Raw genomic sequence first — 22,352 nt, 5'->3', positions numbered from 1 at the left:
CAAAGTTGTGTCAATGAAAGTCAAAGAAGTCAGTATGAGACTGAGAAACAAGAATAAAACTGTTAGACACATCAGCCAAACCTTAGGCTTACCAAAATCAACTGTTTGGAACATTATTAAGAAGAAATAGAGCACTGGTGAGCTTACTAATCGCAAAGGGACTGGCAGGCCAAGGACGACCTCCACAGCTGATGACAGAAGAATTCTCTCTATGATAAAGGAAAAAACCCAAACACCTGTCAGACAGATCAGAAACACTCTTCAGGAGTCAGGTGTGCATTTGGCAATGACCACTGTCCGCAGAAGATCTCATGAACAGAAATACAGAGGCGACACTGCAAGATGCAAACCACTGGTTAGCCGCAAAAATAGGATTGCAAGGTTCCAATTTGTCTTGTGGACAGATGAGACAATGATTAACATATCAGAGTGATGGCAAGAGCAAAGTATGGAGGAGAGAAGGAACTGCCCCAGATCCAAAGCATACCACCTTATCTGTGAAACATGGTGGGAGGATTGTTGTGGCCTGGGCATGTATGGCTGCTGAAGGTACTGGCTCACTTATCTTCATTGATGATACAACTGCTGATGGTAGTAGCATAATGAATTCTGAAGTGTATAGGCACATCCTATCTGCTCAAGTTCAAACAAATGCCTCAAAACTCATTGGTCAGCAGTTCATTCTACAGCAAGACAATGATCCCAAACATACTGCTAAAGTAACAAAGGAGTTTTTCAAAGCTAAAAAATGGTCAATTCTTGAGTGGCCAAGTCAATCACCCGCTCTGAACCCAATTGAGCAACCCTTTTATATGCTGAAGAGAAAACTGAAGGGGACTAGCTGCCAAAACAAGCATAAGCTAAAGATGGCTGCAATACAGGCCTGGCAGAGCATCACCAGAGAAGACACCCAGCAACTGGTGATGTCCACGAATCGCAGACTTCAAGCAGTCATTGCATGCAAAGGATATGCAACAAAATACTAAACATGACTACTTTCATTTACATGACATTGCTGTGTCCCGAACATTATGGTGCCCTGAAATGGGGGGACTATGTATAAGCACTGCTGTAATTTCAAGGACACCAAAAAGTATTAAAATGACCTTTATTAAATTCTGACATTGAGCACTTTAACCACATGTGCTTTTTTCTATAACAAATCTCAAATTGTGGAGTACAGAGACAAATAAAAAAATGATGCGTCTTTGGCCCAAACATTATGGTGGGCACTGTATCTGGGATCTAGGGAACTTTAAAATATCCCTATTAATACATCAACAGACCTCCTTTAAAACCCTGGGCATGGTGTTCAATGGACTATTCAATCTTTAGCCCCATTATTTTACTTTTTTCAGAATTTTTACATTCTTCCATCGCTTTTCTCTGATATCCTTTCACATACATAATATTTATTGCACATGCAGTTTTCTTTCCCAGCACTTTTTCTTATAGTCCATATTTTTAAAGGCATTACCTTTTTCTTATATGGAGTCTAAGGGTACCAGGTGCCCTCTGGTGCCTTACGGAAGTATCAGTAATTAATAGAGAACTTCGACCAACCCTGTACATTTTGAAAGGAGGACGAATGTTACCTTTTTAAAACAAATATATAGTGAGAATATCTATGTAAATTTTACAAATCACATCTAGACCAGCAATTATGAAGAGTTAAGATGCAGCACACTGCAGAAAACTTGAATGTTTACACGTTTCTGTCTATATTAACCATATGGTTGTTTCCATTACATCAAAAGTATGCATGGAGAAAAGGATTTTACAATAGCTTTATGGCTAAATGTGTGTCATATTACACACTGGTCTAAATATTCATTAATAATATTAAAAGAAAGAAAAGGTAACTTGTTGAATTTAGGAAGAGCCCTCCTGCACCTTTAAGGATGAAGCGAAAGTTGTATTCAGTGAGCTCTTTCCCTTTCTTTGTTCTTGCTACGCCAACACTAATCTGACAGAAATTACTTAATAAAATAATTTGAACTTCTTTAATTGCTTATATTAATACAATGAATTGTATTCATGCAGTGATGAGTTATATGGGCCAGGAGGATACTGAGAACTGTTGTATTCAGTACTGAATTAGATCCTATACATATACAGTTTATAGCCCCATTCACAATTGCTATCCAGTGACAGGAAGTGCGCATGTGCAGTTCTTGGGTGAAAATGGAATCTGTCAGATCCAGGGCAGCTCGATGTGTTTACCCGATGACAAGTAAGCAGCTAATATTCCCACCAGTTATTGGTTTTGTGGCTTTTTATGAAAGATGTGGTGGCAGGTTAGTGAAATCATAAGTCTGAAGAAGGGTTTCGGCCTGAAACGTTGCCTATTTCCTTCGCTCCATAGATGCTGCTGCACCCGCTGAGTTTCTCCAGCTTTTTTGTGTACCTAGTGAAATCATAACATGCAAAGAGAAAAATTGAGACCCTTTCAAAAATGATATTTTCTGATTTAAAAATTGAACAAGTCCTAAAGAAACATACTTTACCCTGGCTCAGTGAATTATACTTTATTTTTATAAAAGGCTCAGGAATATATTCACAAAAATTTAATTGTTGCTGTTTCATTTAACAGCATCTGAGCCAAACTTAAAGGTACGGTCCAGACTAAAACAGAAAGTGGCAGAGAGAAGAAGTAGTCCTTTACTACGGAGAAAAGATGGCAGCGCCATAACCACACTTAAAAAAAGACCCATGGATGTTCCAGGTATGTCAACAATAAGTAAAAAGTGGCTGTGAGTGAAGGGCATTCTTTAATGTTCTTTGTTTAGATATTGATGCCATTTCCTGATAGAATTTCTTTTCTGTTGAGCTCATGATTCTGTATGAGAAGGATTCAAATAACTTGTTTAAAATGAATATTATTGTGGTTTTCAAAATAAATAAAATGCTTTTGAATATCCAGCCACAGTAAGTCTCCACTGATTGGATAATATAACTAGAATATTTCAGTAGATTATAATTTTAGTGTTGAGGTTTAATCCTAACCAATTGTACTGAATTATTAAGATTTTAAGACCTGCTAAAGCAGGCCCTTCAAATCACTTGAATATATCCCTCCAATCTCATGACCCATAGTTTGAGGTGGTTGCTTTAGAAGTCAGAGAACTATTGCTTATAATATCTATTATTCTTCTCCACTGCTTCTAGCCCAGAGGTCTCCAAACAGAATAAACTTCCAGTTGTTGGCACTTCTGTGTGTATGATTTGCCAGCATACAAACGTGCATAATTACATCAAATGATATGAAATGCTTTGTGAAGGGCTTTGTGTTGGTTTATTGTTGTTGCATTTACTGAGATACAGTGAAAAAATTAATTCTGTGTGCTATCCAGTCAAATCATGTCATATTTGAGTAAATCGGGTAATCAGTTACAGAGAAAATGCAGATGAAAGAAGTGCAAGGGCCGCAAAGGAGGTAGATTGGAAGATCATACTTAGCATATGAGAGACCTGTTCAATAATCTGATAACAACAGAAAGAATTTGTTCTTGAATCCGATGGTACATACTTTCAAGCTTTTGTATCTTTTGCCTGGTGGTGGGGGTGGGGTAGAGAGAGAATGACCAAGCTGTGAGTGGTCCTTGATTAAGTTGGATGCTTTCCTGAGATAGCATGAAGTGTAGATGGAATTGATGGGGTGAGCTCCTTCCGCCACTCTTTGCAATTTCTTGTTTTAAGCAGAGCAGTTGCCATACCAAGCTGTGCTGCATCTGGATGGTATATTCTCTATGGTGCAACTGTAGAAATTGATAAGAGACATTACATGCATGTCCTGACTTGTGCACAATTGTAACCACTTATACCATGCAGGTCTTAACTGGAGATCTGCATCGGTGTTCATTAGAGGGCACCACCCGAGTCACTGACAGAGGGTCGGAGGTACCTGGTTTTCTGCTGTTAGGCACCTTTTTCAAAACATCTTACGATTGATCACCCAACACCCCACCGTTCCATTTCCCACTCAAAAAGTCTCTGAATCACATTGTAAGAAGGAACTGCAGATGCTGGTTTAAACCGATTGTTAGCTGTTTGTTGGGTAAAAATGAGAAGGTAATGCGACTTGGGTGGGGGAGGTATAGAGAGAGAGAGAGAGGGAATGCCGGGGCTCACTGAAGTGAGAGAAATCAATATTCAAACCACTGGGCTGCTGTAAGCTGCCCAAGTGAAATATGAGATGCTGTTCCTCCAATTTGCATTTAGCCTCACTCTGACAATGGAGGAGACCTAGGACAGAAAGGTCTGTGTAGGAATAGGAAGGAGAATTAAAGCGTTCAGCAACCGGGAGATCAGATTGGTTCAGGCGGGCTGAGCGAAGGTATTCTGCAAAATGATAGCCCAGTCTGCGTTTGGTCTCGCTGATGTATAAGAGTCCACATCTCGAACACTGGTTTCAGTAGATGAGGTTGGAGGAGGTGCAAGGGAACCTCTGCCTAACCTGAAAGGACTGTTGGGATCCAAGGACAGTCGAAGGAGGAGGTATAGCGACAGGTGTTGCATCTTCTGCGGTTGCAGGGGAAGGTACCTGGGGAGGGGGTGGTTTGGGTGGGAAGGGATGAGTTAACCAGGGAGTTGCGGTGGAAACCGTCTCAGCGGAAGGCGGAAAGGGATGGCGTGTTTCCTTTATCATTTTTACTTTTTTGCATATCTTTCATTCATTGTTCTTTATCTCTCCACATCACCATATCTCTTGTTTCCCTTATTTCTAACCAGTCTCATTGACTGATTGAGACTCTCAATGTGATCTTGCCTGATCTTACCTGTTTCAACTCTTTCTCCATCAAACCTTTCATTAAATCCCCTCTATGCTATTCATTTTCTGTAGTGGCAGGGCTCATGGGGGAAAGAGCATTTCTGTCAGACATGTTACTTTGAATTGTCCCCATGATTAAATCTAAAATTGTCGCTTGCCTTTGTTTGGACATTTTGAGATAAAGGCCCTGGAGTAATTCTTGCATTAAAGTGACTTGAAGGGCACATTGTTTTCCAAAGTAGTCCGATCTGATCACTGAGAATTTGAAATTGAATTTTTGGGTATGAGGAACCAGGTTTTGAATGGTTGATTTATTTTTATAATCACCTTGTTCGGTGAATTTAACGTTGATTATCTAACATTAAATCATTACGAATAATGTGATATCAAAACACGTGTTTTATCCTTTTGCAAAAACGGGAGTGGAAACAAATTTTGCAATACACCTTTACTATTGTCCAATACATACAGAATTAAACTAGTTGTATATTAAATAGAACATGACAACACCGTATTGTTCATCATGAAGGCTGATATCAGAAGATCCTTCACAAGGGCGTACCCTTGGAAAGCATCCAGCTCCGATGGTGTACCTGGCTGTGTTTTTTTTTAAATCTGTGCAGACCAACTAACTGGAGTTTTTGCAGGCATCATCAACCTCTCATTAAGGTCCAAGATCCCCACCTGCTTTAAAAGAACATCCATAATACCATTGGAAAAAGCAGAGAAGGTTGACATGTCTCAAAGACTCCCAACCTGTAGCACTCCTGCCCCTGGTGATGAAGTGCTATGGGAGATTGATATGGCGCATGTTAAACACTGGCCGAAGCAAAGATTTGGACCCACTACAATTTGCCTAATACCACAGCAGGTCAACAGGAGATGCATGTCGGGTTGTTGTTCATTGAACGCCATCATCCCCTATAAACTTGTCATTAAACTAAGAAAACTGAGTCTCTGCTTGTCCCTATATAATTGGATCCTCGATTTCCTGATCAGCAGACCGCAATCAGCCCAAATTGGGAACGAGACTTCCTCCTCGATAAACATCAAACAGGAGAACCACAACCCGATATGCTCAGTCCCCTGCTTTACTCTCTCTGTACCCATCACTTGGTGGCTAGACACAGCTCCAATGCTATCTTGAAAAAGTCTAAAGTCACCAACCTGAACGACTACCGCCCGGTTGCCCTAACTCTAATCCCAATGAAGTGCTTCGAAAGGCTGGTCCTCTCCCGCATCAAATCCAGCATCCCTGCCTCACTGGACTCTCATCAATTTGTATACAGGGCAAATAGATCAACAGAGGATGCCATCTCTCTGGCTCTTCACACTGTCCTGACTCACCTGGACAGAGAGGGCACGTACGTGAGGATGCTCTTCATTGACTATAGCTCTGCATTCAATACGGTCATCCCCACCAAGCTCACCACCAAACTCCACCAGCTAGGCCTCAGCTCGCCGATATGCGATTGGATCCTGAACTTTCTGACGGAGCGACCGCAGGCAGTGAGACTGGGCCCGCACCTGTCCTCCACTATCACCCTGAGCACCAGCTGTGTACCACAGGGCTGTGTACTAAGCCCCATACTCTACTCCCTCTTCACTCACGACTGTGTTCCTGCATTCGACACCAACACCATCGTGAAGTTTGCAGACGACACAACAGTGATTGGGCTGATCACCAATGGTGATGAAACAAAATACAGAGCGGAGGTGCAGAACCTGGCGGACTGGTGCGCACGTAACAACTTGTCACTAAACACCTCCAAGACCAAGGAGCTGATTATTGACTTCAGGAGGTCCCATAATGGAGAATACGCCCCAATCTCCATTTACAGGGAAAGTGTGGAGAGAGTGTCCAGCTTTAAGTTTCTGGGCACTCACATTTCAGAGGACCTCACATGGTCCACCAACACCGCTGCGCTGGTCAAGAAGGCACAGCAACGACTGTTCTTCCTGAGGACATTAAAAAAGACTGGTCTGCCCCAACAGCTGCTGACAACCTTCTACCGCTGCACCACAGAGAGCATATTAACGTATGGCATCTCCGTGTGGTATCTCAGCTGCACGGAGGCGGAGAGGAGAGCTCTTCAGCGCGTCGTCCACAGAACGCAGAGGATTATTGGGACACAGCTACCAGCCTTGGAGGGCATCTACCACACATGGTGCCTCAGGAAGGCCGTCAGCATCCATAAAGACTCCTCACACCCTTGTAACGGACTGTTCGAACTACTTCCCTCCAGCAGACGTTACAAGGCCTTCTACGCCCGAACCTCCAGACTCAGAAACAGCTTCATTCCCAGAGCTATAGCGGCTCTGAACCGGCCCTGCTGAGTGCTCCCCATCCCCCCTGGACTGTCTCCCTCGGATGGTCAAGTCACGCATCATATTTAGTTATTTTACTTTTCTTTTACATCGGTTGGAAGCTGCATACTAAATCTCGTTGCGCTGATGTGCAATGACAATATAAGATATTATTATTATTATTATTATTAAATTTGCAGACAATACCACTGTTGTTGGATGATAATGGGTAATGAGTCAGAGTACAGGATTGAATGGTGCTAGCACAACAACCTTGCTTTCAATGTTAACAAGACCAAGGACTTGATTGTTGACTTCAGGAGGGCAAACTAAGGGAGCCATGAAGTTGTCTTCATCAGTGGGACGGTGGTGGAGAGACTCAACAGCTTTAGGTTCTTGGGCATGCATATCTCTGAAGATCTGTCCTGGGCCCAGCACATTGATGCAATTACAACGTAAGATCATTCTTCTTCCTTAGAAGATCGAGGAGATTTGCCATGTCACCAAATATAGAGTCATAGTGAGATATAGTGTGGAAACAGGCCCTTCGGCCCATCTTGCCCATACCGGCCAGCATGTCCCAGCTGCACTAGTCTCACCTGCCTGCGTTTGGTCCATATCACTCCAAACCTGTCCTATCCATGTACCTGTCTTAAACGTTTCTTAAACGTTGGGATAGTCCCAGCCTCAACTACCTCCTCTGGCAGCATGTTCCATACGCCCACCACCCTTTATGTGAAAAAAGTCACCCCTCAGATTCCTATTAAATCTATCCCCTTCACCTTAAACCTTGGTCCTCTGGTCCTCGATTCACCTACTCTGGGTAAAATACTCTGTGCATCTACCCGATCTATTCGTCTCATGATTTTATACACAATCATAAATCATGATTTATATACCTATGGAACTTCTACGGGTACATGGTTGAGAGATTACTGCCTGGCTGCATCACGGCCTCGTTTGCTAACGCAAACCTTGCAGAACCTTACTCAGCTTTTTCCCGTTGTATGTCTAATCAACTTTCCTTCAGATTTGATGTTATATTTCACGTTATTGATATTTAATGGTTTAAAAAGCCAACTTTCAGGATAATAACTGACAAGACGTTTCTGGCAGCTTTCAGTGATGATGTCACAATGGCATCTCAGTCCTCCAATCACAATGAGATCTTTTTTACACAAGCTGCTATGAACATTCCAACAACTGTAAATGACATCACAATGTGATCTCTTCTGCCAACGCACAAGCTATGAGAGTTGACGGAGTGGGGAATTGGAGGAGAATAAATTTTATTTAAACATTATCTTTTGTGGGGGAATGCGAAAGGGGAGAGGGGAGGGAGGGTAGGGAAAAGGAGATTACTGAGGGATCAGCAGCTTCAAGGGGAGTAAGGAGAGAGTGAGATTTTCCCCCCTCCCCCCAACGTGGGAAGGATTGATAGAGACAGAGAGAGACTGGCAGTTATGACATCACAATGCCCTACCGACTACAATGGTGCTATTCCAGAACACTGAGTCCTTCACAGCAAATGTCCATCAGGGAAAGAATCTGCCAACCCAACCCAGCACAGCAAACTTTAATGATTAATTTGGAAAACAAAAGCTGGTCTTGTCGGTAGCACCTACATCACATTAAATCTTAAGATGAGGGAGGGTGGAAAAAATGAGCCGACCTGCACAGTTGGGGGCTATGGGTGAGTGGTGGAATATTGCATTGGGGGAAGGGGTTGCGTTGGGGGAATGGGAGAGTGGTGGAATCTTACGTTGGGGAATGGCTTGCGTTGGGGGACCAGGTCTCCCGTGGGGGTTATGGGTGAGTGGTCGAATGTTGCGTTGGGGGAACGGGTTGCTTTGGGGGACCAGGCCTCCCGTGTGACAGGGACGCAACGGGTGAGTGGTGGAAACGGGTAGTGTTACGTTGGGGAATGGGTTGCGTTGGGGGACTAGGCCTCACGTTGGGGCTATGGGTGAGTGGTGGAATATTGCGTTGGGGTACGGGTTACGTTGGGGGAACGGGTGAATGGTGGAAACGGGTAGTGTTGGGGTAACGGGTGAATGGTGGATTATTGCGATGGGGGAATGTGGCCCAATGGGTTCCACTTGGTCTGGTATACTATTAAAAGTCTCTTGTTTCTATGTGAATGTATTTTCGCCAAAATGGTGCACGGTAGCGCTACAATTTTTGCAGAACCTTAATCAGCTTTACCCGTCGTCAGTCTAATCAACTTTCCTTCAGATTTGATGTTATATTACACAAGTTATTGATGTTTAAAGGTTTAAAGAATGGTGGATTATTGCGTCAGGGACGGAACCCAACAGGTCCCTCTTAGTCTAGTTTAAACAAAGTACAACATAAATGCAAGTCCCCCCCCCCCCCCCATGAGTAGAAATGGAATGGCATTGATTGTGTTGTGCACCAACTGCAATCCATGCCTGGAATAAAGTGATATAAACACATTTATTTCAGTTCAACAACCAATGTACTTTTTTAATCCTAGACAGGAAGTTCTTGCATTGCAAAAAGGATGTTTGGCACCGGACAAAAGATTCCATTAATATAAATATACATTAGTATACAGAATTTCAGTTTTTGCAGTGAAAATACCTACCCAAAAAAGGGAAAGCAAAATACAGAACATCTTTTGAACATACTTTGAGAAAGTCTCATATATCTATATACTTTTAAAACTCTCTCGGAGATTTTTACAATTTCGGTAAATTTCACAATTTCATAAATACACTCCTCTAAATTTGGTCAGATTTCCCCAGATTTTGAATAAAGTTGTTCGCAAAACTCACTTTTTTAAATATAATCGCCGCTTGCCAGCTGCTGACGTCACAATGCCTACATGCCCACCAATCCAGGCCCACCTGCCTCCGACCCCCCCTCCCCCCCCGCCAAAAGATTCTACAGCTCCGTTCCGCTATAGGATCTTTGTTCGGCAGCAGCGCCTCACGCGCTGAACCTTCTCCCCACTGTCGGTGCAGCTCTTGAAGCCCCGCCCACCTGCGCTCCAAAATTATGATTAATTTCAAATGCAAATAAGCTCTCTAAGAAAAAGAAAATGAATATTGCTTGCACAATCATGCTGATTGAGATCAGGATACTAAAAGCTGAGAAGACTTTTACATTAAAAATAACAGTTGAAAATTATAAAGCTAGAAGATTCAAAATGATTCCTGGTATACATTTAATTAAACATAGTTTTTCTGTTTGCCGTTTTTGTAAAAAAACATTATCAAACATTGAAGATTAGCAGCAAACATCAGCATGGACGCCGTGGCCAAAGGGTCTGTTTCTGTGCTATACGTTTATAATTTTATGACTATATCAGCTGCCCTGTTGGAGGTTTGAAAACTTGAAAAGATTTTGAAAACTCTTGCATAATGTTTTATATGTCAACAATAAATAATATGGAGTTTTTAATGTCTTATCAGTGTATTTAGTTCTGCTGCAAGGTGTCTTGTAATTTCAATTACTGCAGCGAGCAGGTGGGGGGAAACAGTTTAGAGAGGTGTATGGAAATGTGATGCGCCACCTACACTTCGAGAGATGAAAGTATTCTTATCTACAGAAAGCTGATGTATGGTGATCTGGTACAACAGTAATTAGAGGAAAGAAAATGTATTACTCGGGGAAACTATGGAGTTTATGGAACTCACAAGAACGAATGAAGCAAATAGAAGGCTGGGTAAATGTATCCGAGCAAAAGGAATTGACCAGGTTATGCTAATGGACGTAGATGAAGAAAAGTGAAAGAGGTTTAAGTTGAACATAATTAGAGTGGACTGATTGGGCTGATGGCCAGATAATAAATCACAGATATTCTGTCTTTTATTTATAGAATTTGTATTGATTGGTGTTTGCTGAGCCACACTTAGTGTACTTGGTTCGTACAGGGGGAATGTTGAGACTTTAATCCTTTGTCATATTGACTTGCAGAGGAAAGGTATTCTGTAACCAACGACTACATATTATCATGGAGCCATAGAATTTTTATAACGCAGAAAGAGGTAGTTTAGTCCATTGAATCTATGACATCTTCTAGCAGGCCACAGCCCGCAAATGAATTTCCTTATGCCTGCCCTACTAATTCTGTTGTCACAGTTACACTTTGAACGTTCTAAGTATGAACTAGTAATGAATTTCTATTTAAAGTTATGAATACTTCAAGTGAAACAAATCTAGTTGGATGATTTGTAATGTATAGTTTTCGTAAGTGATTTCATTAGTACAGGTGTCAGAGGTTTTGGAGAGAAGGCAGGAGAATGGGGTTCAGAGGGAGATATAGATTGAAGAAGGGTCTTGACCCGAAACATTGCCTATTTCCTTCGCTCCATAGATGCTGCCTCACCCGCTGAGTTTCTCTAGCATTTTTGTCTACCTTCGATTTTCCAGCATCTGCAGTTCCTTCTTAAGCAGAAGTTCAGGTGTAATCTGATTGGATTTATTATTTTGATTCAGGGCTAGTTTGCTTTAAACAAACTTTGGAGATATTACTTGTGCTCAAAGACGTGCGACAGTACATACTTAGATTTAGCAAAATGTCTGATGTTACTTCGGAAATGTAACTGTTGTAGTATTTTTCAAAAAGCTCTTCCAACTTGGTGTTGAAGACATGTCACAGTTCTCTATCACATGCATTGCATAGCTTTCTTGCAAACCTCCAATACAGGTTAATCTATTTTTCTGTGAAAAATAAATCCAGCTCAAATTTTCTTTTGCCTATTTTTAGAAAAATCAAGCAGATTGTGAACACCATATTAATGAATCTGAATCCCCATCTTGTGTGATAATCTGTGATGATATGACCTCTTAATAAGTAGCTCAATGTTATCCTTACTTGATTATATTAGATTGCATCTTATTCTTGAGCTTTTCATAAGGAACTGATGAAATTTTTGACCAAGTGAGATTTTGCCCAAGGAGCCAACTATCGTTCCCTGATAGATCTGACTCTGTAAGAGGAGAAGACTTCTTATGCATTTATATTGCGTTGTTTGATCCCTTTTTGCATTCTTAGTAATTCTTGAGCTTTTCATAAGGGCTTGGGTGAATTTTTTGACCAAGTGAAATTTTGCTACCCTGGACTCGCCAACATTAATTTCCATTGATTTTCCCTGATATGGAATACAATCAACTCTGATAACCTGAGGCTAGAAGCACTTCTTATGCATTTATATTGCGTTGTTTGATCCCTTTTTCACGGGATGCAATTGATGATAGTAATTATTTTTAATGGTGTGTTTCCATTATGGCTTGGGTGGGGGTAATTTGTCTTGAATCTCCAGTGTTAAACATGTGCAATAGTACTAGCTACCAGCTGTACTCACTCGCACATACATTAATTTCCATTGATTTTGCCAGAATGGAATATATGGAATACAATCAACAGCTGATATTCTTGCACCTGTTTAATGCTAGCAAAGGCACATCTCCCCTTTAATAAGATTTATCTTATTAATTAACAAAACTCTGGAGCGCTAGTATGGGTGTTGTGGGCTGAAGGGACTGGTTTCCAGAGGGCTAGTATGGTAATTGTGGGCTGAATGGATTCTTGGACTGGCGACTCAGTCGCTCAAGCCTGTTGTGCTGGCAGCTCACTCACTCACGGCTGGTGGGCTGGAAGTTGACTCACGGCTATTCCTTGAAATTCCATTTCAAGCAAAGTGCAAGGCCACCAAATTCAAGTGCAGTTTCATTCCATTTCAAGGAGGGTGCAAGGACACTCCCTCCTCCATCTTGCAGAGACTGAGCCACGTCCACACTTCTGGGTTTTATAGTCCCTCCCACCAGAAGGGGTGTGGCCTTCATGGTGTGATTGACAGGAGAGAGAATCTCAACAGTTTTTAAACACTAATAACTCTTTTATTTTTCATCGATGGGAAAAATCCTCAGCACCTGATGAGCGGAGGGGGGCTCTGAGTCAGATGGCCAAGAATCACAGCCGTATGTGGCAGCGTTTTTTCTAAAATCAATACACAGAACAACAGTTAGTGGTCAAGATCAGACTATTAGTAATATAGATAGAATAATACCACACAGGAATAGACTTTCAGCCCACTATGTACGTGCCAAACATGAGTCAAATTAAACTAATCCCTGCTCCAATGTGAAATTCTCTCAAGGTATGTCTACTTTTAAGAAGTTCCGGTCCTCTCATTGGCAGGTTCTGTGAGATCCTCTCTCATCTCTCCCCCTCGGTGATTCCTGTTGAGTCTGAAGGGTCCTGACCCGGAACATCACCTCTCTATGTTGTCCAGATATGCTGCCTGTCATGCTGAGTTACCCCAGCACTTTGTGTCTTTTCATGCAAAATAATGTTCAGCTCACTACAACCAAGTCCATTATTTGACCATGTTCTTTGCAATGGTGAACATACAACTATTGGATTGCAGTAGAATCCAATCTAGCTCACCAGTGTCCTTCAGAAATGTATATCTGGAGCAAATTATGTAAATGCAAAGAAAAAGTAAATTCTTAGCAGATTAGTTTCAGAGCTTCTGGGTTGTTAGCTGATGTGGCATAGTTATGATTGGGACTTCCAGATGCTAACCATTCTTCTCGAGGATAGCAGGGATTCCTCAGAGCAGTGATGGCAGTTGCCAACCAAAATCATAGATTCATTTCATTGTGCTGTGCAAGTATTGATAATCTAGGCAATTTTTCCTTTATTGGAAACAATAGCTCCTGTGTTTTCTACTGAGTTCATGAAAATAATAAGAAGCATGATTTCTGCAGATACACAAGTTTCATGTTGCATTTCTTGTTGGGTCATTTCCCTATTTCAATTGTTGAGTAGGTATGGGTAAGGAGAAGTGGGATGGCAAAGTTTTGGTTGAGAACCTTTTCTCATGGAGAAGCATGTACTGAGACATGTCAGATGTAGTGTGCTACAGTAATTCAAGGAGAAGACTTCTCACCATTTCTCAAGTGCATTTCGGATTGGTATTAATTGCTGAGCAGATGATGTTCACATATCACGAGAGCATGTAAAAAACCCGCACACACAGTTAACAATTGCTCTATTCTCTTATGAATGAACATAAGTGTTTTTGTGTACGTGGTATGCAAACCCTAGTGTCTTCTCAGTTTAATTGATTTTTCTGCTTCAGATTCAGCTTGCAACAGCGCCCCTGGATCTGGCCCAAGCTCACCCAACAACAGTTCCAACAACATCACTACAGAAAATGGGATAGCTGGACCAGTCACCAGCATCCCAACTGAGGTAATGTAATCGCAACTGCTTTTTGCGATAATGCTGCTAATCCTATAATTTCAGGTGTAGCACATATGTTTTTCAAAAATGGTAAGGTAGATATGCATCTTTGGTTTTACTTAACTGTCCTTTGCATTCCTTCAAGAAAGGAGTGTAAATAACAGAGATTAAGTATCATTTTGGTGTCAGTGACCAAATTTCTATGCTGTCTTGTTTCCTGAAAGAAGAAACAAGCCAGCATGTTGTTCCTCTCCAAAAATTCACACCTGTAATTGAAATATTGCAGCATTTTTGCTATGTTTTAATTGGCAGTTATTACATTATTTTGGATTGGTACTGTTATAGAATATTTCTAGAGCATTTTGACCCATATCAAGGAATGCAGACTGCAACATGAAAATGTGGCACCAATCACTTAAATTCACAATCCATATGTATCACTAAAACGCTGATTTGAGTCTTTCACAGAAAGAAAAATGGTTGCTGAATTTAATACTAAAAATGCTATAGTTTGCACGATCTTCCTTTGTTTAATCCAATCAGTTTTGTTTAGTCATCCTAATTGGCTGATCTTAATAATTAATATTCGACTTGCCTCACTTGTAACTGCATCTTCAAGGAATATCAATCGACCTTCTACCAGTGTTTTTTAATAAATCATTTTCACCATTGGGAGAAATTACTTTCAAAGGAAAAATCTGAGAACAAAATATTTGATTTTTACTTTAAAAGGCGAGATCATGACAAAGTGCCAACAGACAGGTTACGTGGCCTTAATTTTCCAGTTCTGTACAGAAATGCTGGTAGCTTCCAGATTAGAGGCTGCCATGGTCTCACTACTGTGAAAGATATTAAAGAGTACGTTTGCGGAGATGTGCAAAAGAGGAGTAAAATGGGGGTTGGGTGGGGAGGACTTCCAACATCCAAAAATAGACATAATACAGAAATAACCTGAGGCAAAGAATGGGCCAGGTTTCTGAAGTGTGAATGTAGTTCTGGGAAATGAGCCAAGTATCAAAGGTGGAATAGTCCAGGAGACTGATTACAATATGGCAATATTTAGAATATGGAAAGGTTAAACCAAGGTTAAAAAAGAATGATGAAATGGCCAATTTCAATGGGATAAGAGCAGATCAACCCTGGGTAAACTTGAATCAATACCTGGCAGGCAAAACTGTAAATAACCACAGCCCTGGTGATCTTCAATCCGTACTCTTGGTATATCTCCGTGAAGGTGAGAAATAGGAAAATAAAACAAGACCAAAATGATGGAGAATGAAATGAAGCATATTGCAAATACTAGTTATCAACACATGTAAAACTTGGGTTGATTGTAGAAAGTTTAGAGGGGATGTGAAAAATAAAATAAAAGGAGTGTTTATTATCATAAACATAAGTGTTATGAGGAACAGGTACAATAAAAATTTTGGTGCAGCAGCATGGCAGGAACATAGACTCAGACACCGCACCTAACCATAAATCATACATAAACTGAACAAATTCTACAACTCAGTGAAAATAAAATGACTATGCAAAAAACAAGACATTCAAGCAAAAATATATAATTCAAAAACAAGTCCATGTTAGTGCAAGAGGTGGTCCATCATGTTCCATTGCCGAGGTAGGGTTAGAATTGTGATAGCTGGAGGAAAGATGAGGGGGTGTTGTGTGTGCATAGTTTGCTGACAGGAGCAGGAGGGGTTGGGACAATGGTCAAAGTAGGAAGGAATACTTTATTGTCACATGTGACTAAGCACAGTGAGATTATGCCCTGATAAATGTCGATGCACAATGAACAATAAGAACACAAATAGTCAATGTGAATTAACGGAAGAAATATACAGGGAGATTGTGGAGAGTTGCAAGAATAATAGAGTTGTAATAGATGGGGATTTTATCTCCCAAAGTGTTATGGGCGTAGTGGTGTGGAATGTGTTGAGAGTGGTCAGGAAAGTTTCCACAGGCAATATGTAGAGGGCCCTACTAGGGAGAGCGGAAATCTTGACCTACTCTTGGGAAATAAGACCGAGCAAGTGACTGATGTGTCAGTTAGGGGGGCACTTTGGGACTAGTGACCATAGTTCTATTAGTTTTTATATATAGGACAAACCGATCCCGAAATTAAAGTTCTAAATTGGGGCAAGAAATTCAACATTATTATACAGAAGCTTGCAAAAGTTGTTGGAGTGGATTGTTTGTGGGAAAAGTGGCATCTGGCAAGTGGGAGGGGTTTAAAAATAGGATAGTGAAACAGCACGTGCTCCTGTTGGAGTTAAGGACATGGATAGCAGGAGTAGGAAACCCTGGATGGTGGGTGCCATTGAGGCTCTGGTTAGGGGGGGGAGTCCCCCGAACACAATATTCCACCACTCACCCATAGTTCACAACTGCGCAGGTGCTGATGACAGGTTCCTGTTGTGACCTGTCCTGTTGTAGAAGATGGAGGGATTACTGTGCAGGCTAAGTGCAGACCCGTTGGGTCTGCACCCCCAACGTAAGATTCCACCAGGTGTCGGGCGTCGGCAGTCACGGCCCCATCCCAAGCTCCGGGCTCGGCTCCAGCCAGGGCCCGCAGCGGCCGGCACTCGAGTGCGCTGCAGTGCCCATCCCTCCCGGAGTGTCCCTCCCATCCTGCCTTGTGAGTCGATTGTGACGTCACTCTGTTTTTTTTTCTCAGTATTTTCAAAACTTTAAACGATTAAAAATGCGCAAATATAGGTAGGAATGCGACGGGAAGATGCTACTTGACAGAAAAAATATGAGTGGAATGTGTGAAAGTGGGAAGGCTGTGGCCAAGCGTTTGGGAGAAAATAGGGAAATTGAAATTGGCACACAGACAACCACAAACAAGACAAAGTGTTTTAGTAATAGTATAGATGTAGGAGTATAGTTTTTAGTTTTAGAGATACTGCGCTGAAACAGCCCTTTGGCCAATCGGGTCCACGCCGAGTAGTGATTTCCAAATATATTAACACTATCCTACACACGCTAGAGATAATTTTTACATTTACCAAGCCAATTAACCTACGTACCTGTACGTCTTTAGAGTATGGGAAGAAACCGGAGCACTCGGAGAAAACCCACGCAGGTCACGGGCAGAATGTACAAACTCCGTACAGACAGCACCTGTAATTGGATTCGAACTTGGGTCTCCGGTGCTGCGGTGCGCTGTAAGGCAGCAAATCTACTGCTGCGCCACCTTTGAGAAAAAAATCACAAGGCAAAAAGGGGGCATGCAGTAGCTCTGGCTGTGAATATTAAGGAAAATCCAGAGATGTTATAACTATTTTATGGGGACAAGAGTAGCTAGGATGAGAATAGGCCCCTCTAAAAACCAAAGTGGGCACCTGTGTGGACCTGCAGGAGAGGAGCGAGGACCTCCATGACTATTTTGCCTCTGCTATTACTGCAGAGAAAGTCGAGAACAAAGGGGGAACCCAGCAGGGGGCTGCCGAGAATGGGGGACCCAGCAGGGGGCTGCCGAGAATGAAGGGGGACCCGGCGGGGGGGGCCGTGCTGCGGCAGGCAGAAGATAGAATTGACTTTGTCAGAAACGTTGCGATACTTATGTACTGCCTAGGTGAGAGCTGCTTATATGCAAACCAAGAATTTCACTGTACCTAGGTACAATGGCCAATAGACAAAAGGTGCAGGAGTAGGCCATTCGGCTCTTCGAGACAGCACCGCCATTCAACGTGATCATGGCTGATCATCCCCAATCAGTACCCTATATCCCCTGACTAAGCTATCTTTAAGAGCCCTATCTAACTCCCTCTAGAAAGTATCGAGAGAACCGGCCTCCATCGCCCTCTGAGGCAGAGAATTCCACAGACTGTGTGAAAAAGTGTTTCCTCATCTCCGTTCTAAATGGCTTAACGCTTATTCTTAAACTGTGGCCCCTGGTTCTGGAGCCCCAACGTCGGGGACATGTTTCGTGCATCTAGCGTGTCCAAACCCTTAATAATGTTATATGTTTCAATAAGATATCCTCTCATCCTTCTAAACTCCATAGTGTACAAGCCCAGCCGCTCCATTCTGTCAGCATATGACAATCCCGCCATCCTGGGAATTAACCTTGTAAACCTACGCTGCACTCCCTCAATAGCAAGAATGTCCTTCCTCAAATTAGGGGACCAAAACTGCACACAATACTCGAGGAGTGGTCTCACTAGGGCCCTATACAACTGCAGAAGGACCTCTTTGCTCCTATACTCAACTCCTCTTGTTATGAAGGCCAACATGCCATTTGCTTTCTTCACTGCCTGCTGTACGTGCATGCTTACTTTTATTGACTGATGAACAAGGACACCCAGATTCCGTTGTACTTCCTTTTTTTCCCAACTTGACACCATTTAGATAATAATCTGCCTTCCTGCTTTTGCTACCAAAGTGGATAACCTCACATTTATCCACATTAAACTGCATCTGCCATGTATCTGCCCACTCACCCAACCTGTCCAAGTCACCCTGCATTCTCATGGCATCCTCCTCACAGTTTACACTGCCACCCAGCTTTGTGTCATCTGCTAATGTTACTTTGGATCCCTTCATCTAAATCATTGATGTATATTGCAAATAGCTGCGGTCCCAGCACCGAGCCTTGCGGTACCCCACTAGTCACTGCCTGCCATTCTGAAAGGGACCCGTTAATTCCTACTCTTTGTTTCCTGTCTGCCAACCAATTGCATGTTGGCCTTCATAACAAGAGGAGTTGAGTATCGGAGCAAAGAGGTCCTTCTACAGTTGTATAGGGTCCTAGTGAGACCACACCTGGAGTATTGTGTGCAATATTGGTTTCCAAATTTGAGGAAGGACATTCTTGCTAGTGAGGGAGTGCAGCGTAGGTTTACAAGGTTTATTCCCGGGATGGCGGGACTGTCATATGCTGAGAGAATGGAGCGGCTGGACTTGTATACTCTGGAGTTTGGAAGGATGAGATGGGATTTTATTGAAACATATAAAATTATTAAGTGTTTGGACACGTTAGAGGCAGGAAACATGATCCCGATGTTGGGGGAGTCTAGAACCAGGGGCCACAGTTTACGAATAAGGGGTAAGCCATTTAGAATGGAGATAAGGAAACACTTTTTCGCACAGAGAGTTGTGAGTCTGTGGAATTCTCTGCCTCAGAGGGCGAGGCCGGTTCTCTGGATACTTTCAAGATAGAGCTAGATAGGGCTCTTAAAGATAGCGGAGTCAAGGGATATGGGGAGAAGGCAGTAACGGGGTACTGATTGTGGATGATCATCCATGATCACAGTGAATGGCGGCTTGAAGGGCAGAATGGCCTACTCGTACTCTTGTCTATTGTTTAGTTTATTTTTAAGAGTTATTTTTGCATCTACCTGGATATTGATTTGTTGTAAATCATTCCATACTGTAACAACCATTTCTCGGGAACAACGTATTTTTATTACGTGGGCATCATGGGCTGGGCTAGCATTAGCTATTGATGGCTATTTACAATAAACATAAGGCAATTTTAGAGCAGTCAAGGGCCAATTAAGTCATGTTGGGTTGCAGTCATAGATGGGCCAAACAAAGAAAGGACAGCACATTTTCTTTCATGAAATCCTGTAAACCAGATGGGTTTTGAAAACCATCTGGTGGTTTCACAGTAATTAGCTTTTTAACTCAGTTATATTCGATCGCTGCCAAGATGGAGTTGAAAGTTATGTTTCCAGGTTATTTGTGAAGGTGTCTGGATGCTAGAGCATTAACATAACCATGATACTGTCATATCTTATGATGTTTATGATTTTGCATTTTATTTATTATTTGATTCTTTTTAAAATATACATTTACCCCCTCAAGGCTCGGAAATGGGCATTGTGTGCTGAGTTGTACACTAGAAGATCAAATTTTCAACCGTGGCAGGAATATAAATATAGAAATATAAACATACAGATCTTGAATAGACAGGCAGCATCTCTGGAGAGAAGGAATTGGTGATGTTTCAGATCGAGATCCTTGACCCGAAACAACACCCATTTCTTCTCTCCAGAGATGCTGCCTGTCCTGCTGAGTTACGACAGGTTTTTGTGTCTCTTCGGTTTAAACCAGCATCTGCAGTTCCTTCTTAGACATACAGATCTTTATCAGTAATGATATGAAAGGCTGGGATCATAATAATAGAATTTTGGATTTACATGGGGCATTGAAAATAAATAAATACAGTTGTTCACTTTAGATAAGGCATTTTTATTACTCAGTTGCAGCACTCTATATTGTGGTGAATTGAAAAGAAGGAAAACAATGGATCAGGCAGCAACTGCGGAGGGAAATTAACCGATAACATTTTAGTTGGATTAGTCAAGGGTATTGTATTTCTGGTGCTAGCTGCCTCCACCTTCAGTCCGGTAACTTTTTGGTTTTTTTTGTTATGTTGAAAAGCGTTTTCTGTGTTTTTTTAATGTCTTTATGTGGGGGAAGAGGGTACGGTAAGGGGGATACCGTCCTTCAGTCGCTTCCTGGAGAGGATGCGACTATTATTCGAGTCGCATCCTAGCCCCCCCCCCAGCGGCCTACCTACTGGATTGGCGCGGCCTTTCCTGCCGGGACCGACCAGAGCTCCAACAGCAGCAGCGCAGCGTTGGATACATCGCGGGGTGGGCGATGCCTTACTGGGGATCGCTGTTTCGAACCCCGGAGTGCTGGGTCTGCTGCACCGACATCGCGGAGCTGTGGTTCGCGGAGCTCCCAACGCGGGCGGCGCTGACCAACATCGCGGAGTCCTGCAACTCCGCCTGGCTCGGCCTGTGGACTTCGGGAGCCGCGGACTCCGGTGGGAGGTGGCTGATCTGGAGGTCCGGGCCGCTGAGGATGTTCTCCGTCGGGATTCCATCGTTCCTGGATTGAGGGCCTGAGCATCGGGCCGCCCATGGCGGCGACATCTGGGAAGATCGGCGGGGAGGCTGGCTGGACTATGGTACCTTCCTCAACTTGGTGCCACTGTGTTGTGTTGTGGTTATGTTGTGTCGTGGACTTCTGTGTTTGTGCTTTTCTTTAAAAATGTTAATGTTTTATTTATTTATTATTTATTTTTATATTACTTGACTGTAAGGAAAATTCATTTTGTTGCCTCTAATATGAGATAATGACAATAAATTGAGTACAATACAATACAATAATATATCATCCATCCACATCCCTCCACAGCTGCTTCATTCGCTGAGTTATTCCATCAGTTTTTAGCACAAGATTCCAGCATCTGAAGTCACTTGTGCCTCTATTCACCACAATCATGCCACAAAAGATTTTAAAAAAGTTCAAGTCACTGGAACAGACGCTTAAGGGATTAAATTCTTAACTTCATAAGTCATTGGAGCAGAATTACGCCATTCAGCCCATCGAGTCTACTCCACGATTCAATCATGGCTGTTCTATCTTTCCCTCGCAACCCCATTCTCCTGCCTTCTCCCCATAACCTTGGACCCTTACTAATCTGACAAAAAATCTGCTAACACTGCCCTTTGAGGAAAGGAATTCCTGCCGCATATTCCCTTAGTGACATGTCTGGTTATATATCCTGCAATATAACATTTCATAATTTTTAAACAATAATGATGTACGATATTAATTCATGGCTTCTTAACAAATATCTTACTACAATCCACGTACACAATCTTGCACAATTTATAAGTAATAGTTATCAAAAACCTCAATTAACTAATCCTGGGATTTATTTACAGATCGTTTCTGCCCATTGCAACCTTTCCAAGTGTTAGTTTAATTCCATGTTATCAGGCACCTTTTACCATAACTACAATAAAATGAAATAATGTGCTTTCCTGGTTCAGTCTTTCTTTACCCCAACAAAGGGGATGGTATTTGTCAGCTTCTGATTGATCCAGTTTGGATTTCTAAAGATTGCTTTGAACACAAAAACAATATTTCTGCTGGTTGTTTTCCTGCATCCTTCAGTAGTCTACCATCTGGGACTTGGGCCCTCTTTTATCTTATTAAATTTAAATATTATGTTTGCATTTATCAAAACAGATTACTTTTGATTTTGTCTCTTGCAGATTTTTACACATTATTTACTAGTTGCTTTTC

At 42.1% G+C, this 22,352-nt stretch overlaps 1 protein-coding gene across 8 annotated transcripts in view; it reads left to right on the top strand.

Annotated features, from left to right (window-relative positions):
- Positions 1-22,352, top strand: part of hdac4 (histone deacetylase 4) — a 356,629-nt gene that overhangs the window by 213,197 nt on the left and 121,080 nt on the right. For all 8 annotated transcript variants that reach the window (XM_055638510.1, XM_055638508.1, XM_055638509.1 and 5 more), the window contains 2 exons: positions 2,591-2,725; positions 14,194-14,306. In XM_055638510.1, coding sequence (XP_055494485.1) covers positions 2,591-2,725; positions 14,194-14,306 — 248 coding nt within the window. The remainder of the gene's footprint in view (positions 1-2,590; positions 2,726-14,193; positions 14,307-22,352) is intronic.

The sequence above is a fragment of the Leucoraja erinacea genome, chromosome 7 (assembly GCF_028641065.1).
Source record: "Leucoraja erinacea ecotype New England chromosome 7, Leri_hhj_1, whole genome shotgun sequence".
Classification (NCBI taxonomy): domain Eukaryota; kingdom Metazoa; phylum Chordata; class Chondrichthyes; order Rajiformes; family Rajidae; genus Leucoraja; species Leucoraja erinaceus.
Note: the sequence above shows the minus strand (reverse complement) of the source record. Positions and strands in the feature narration are given on the sequence as shown.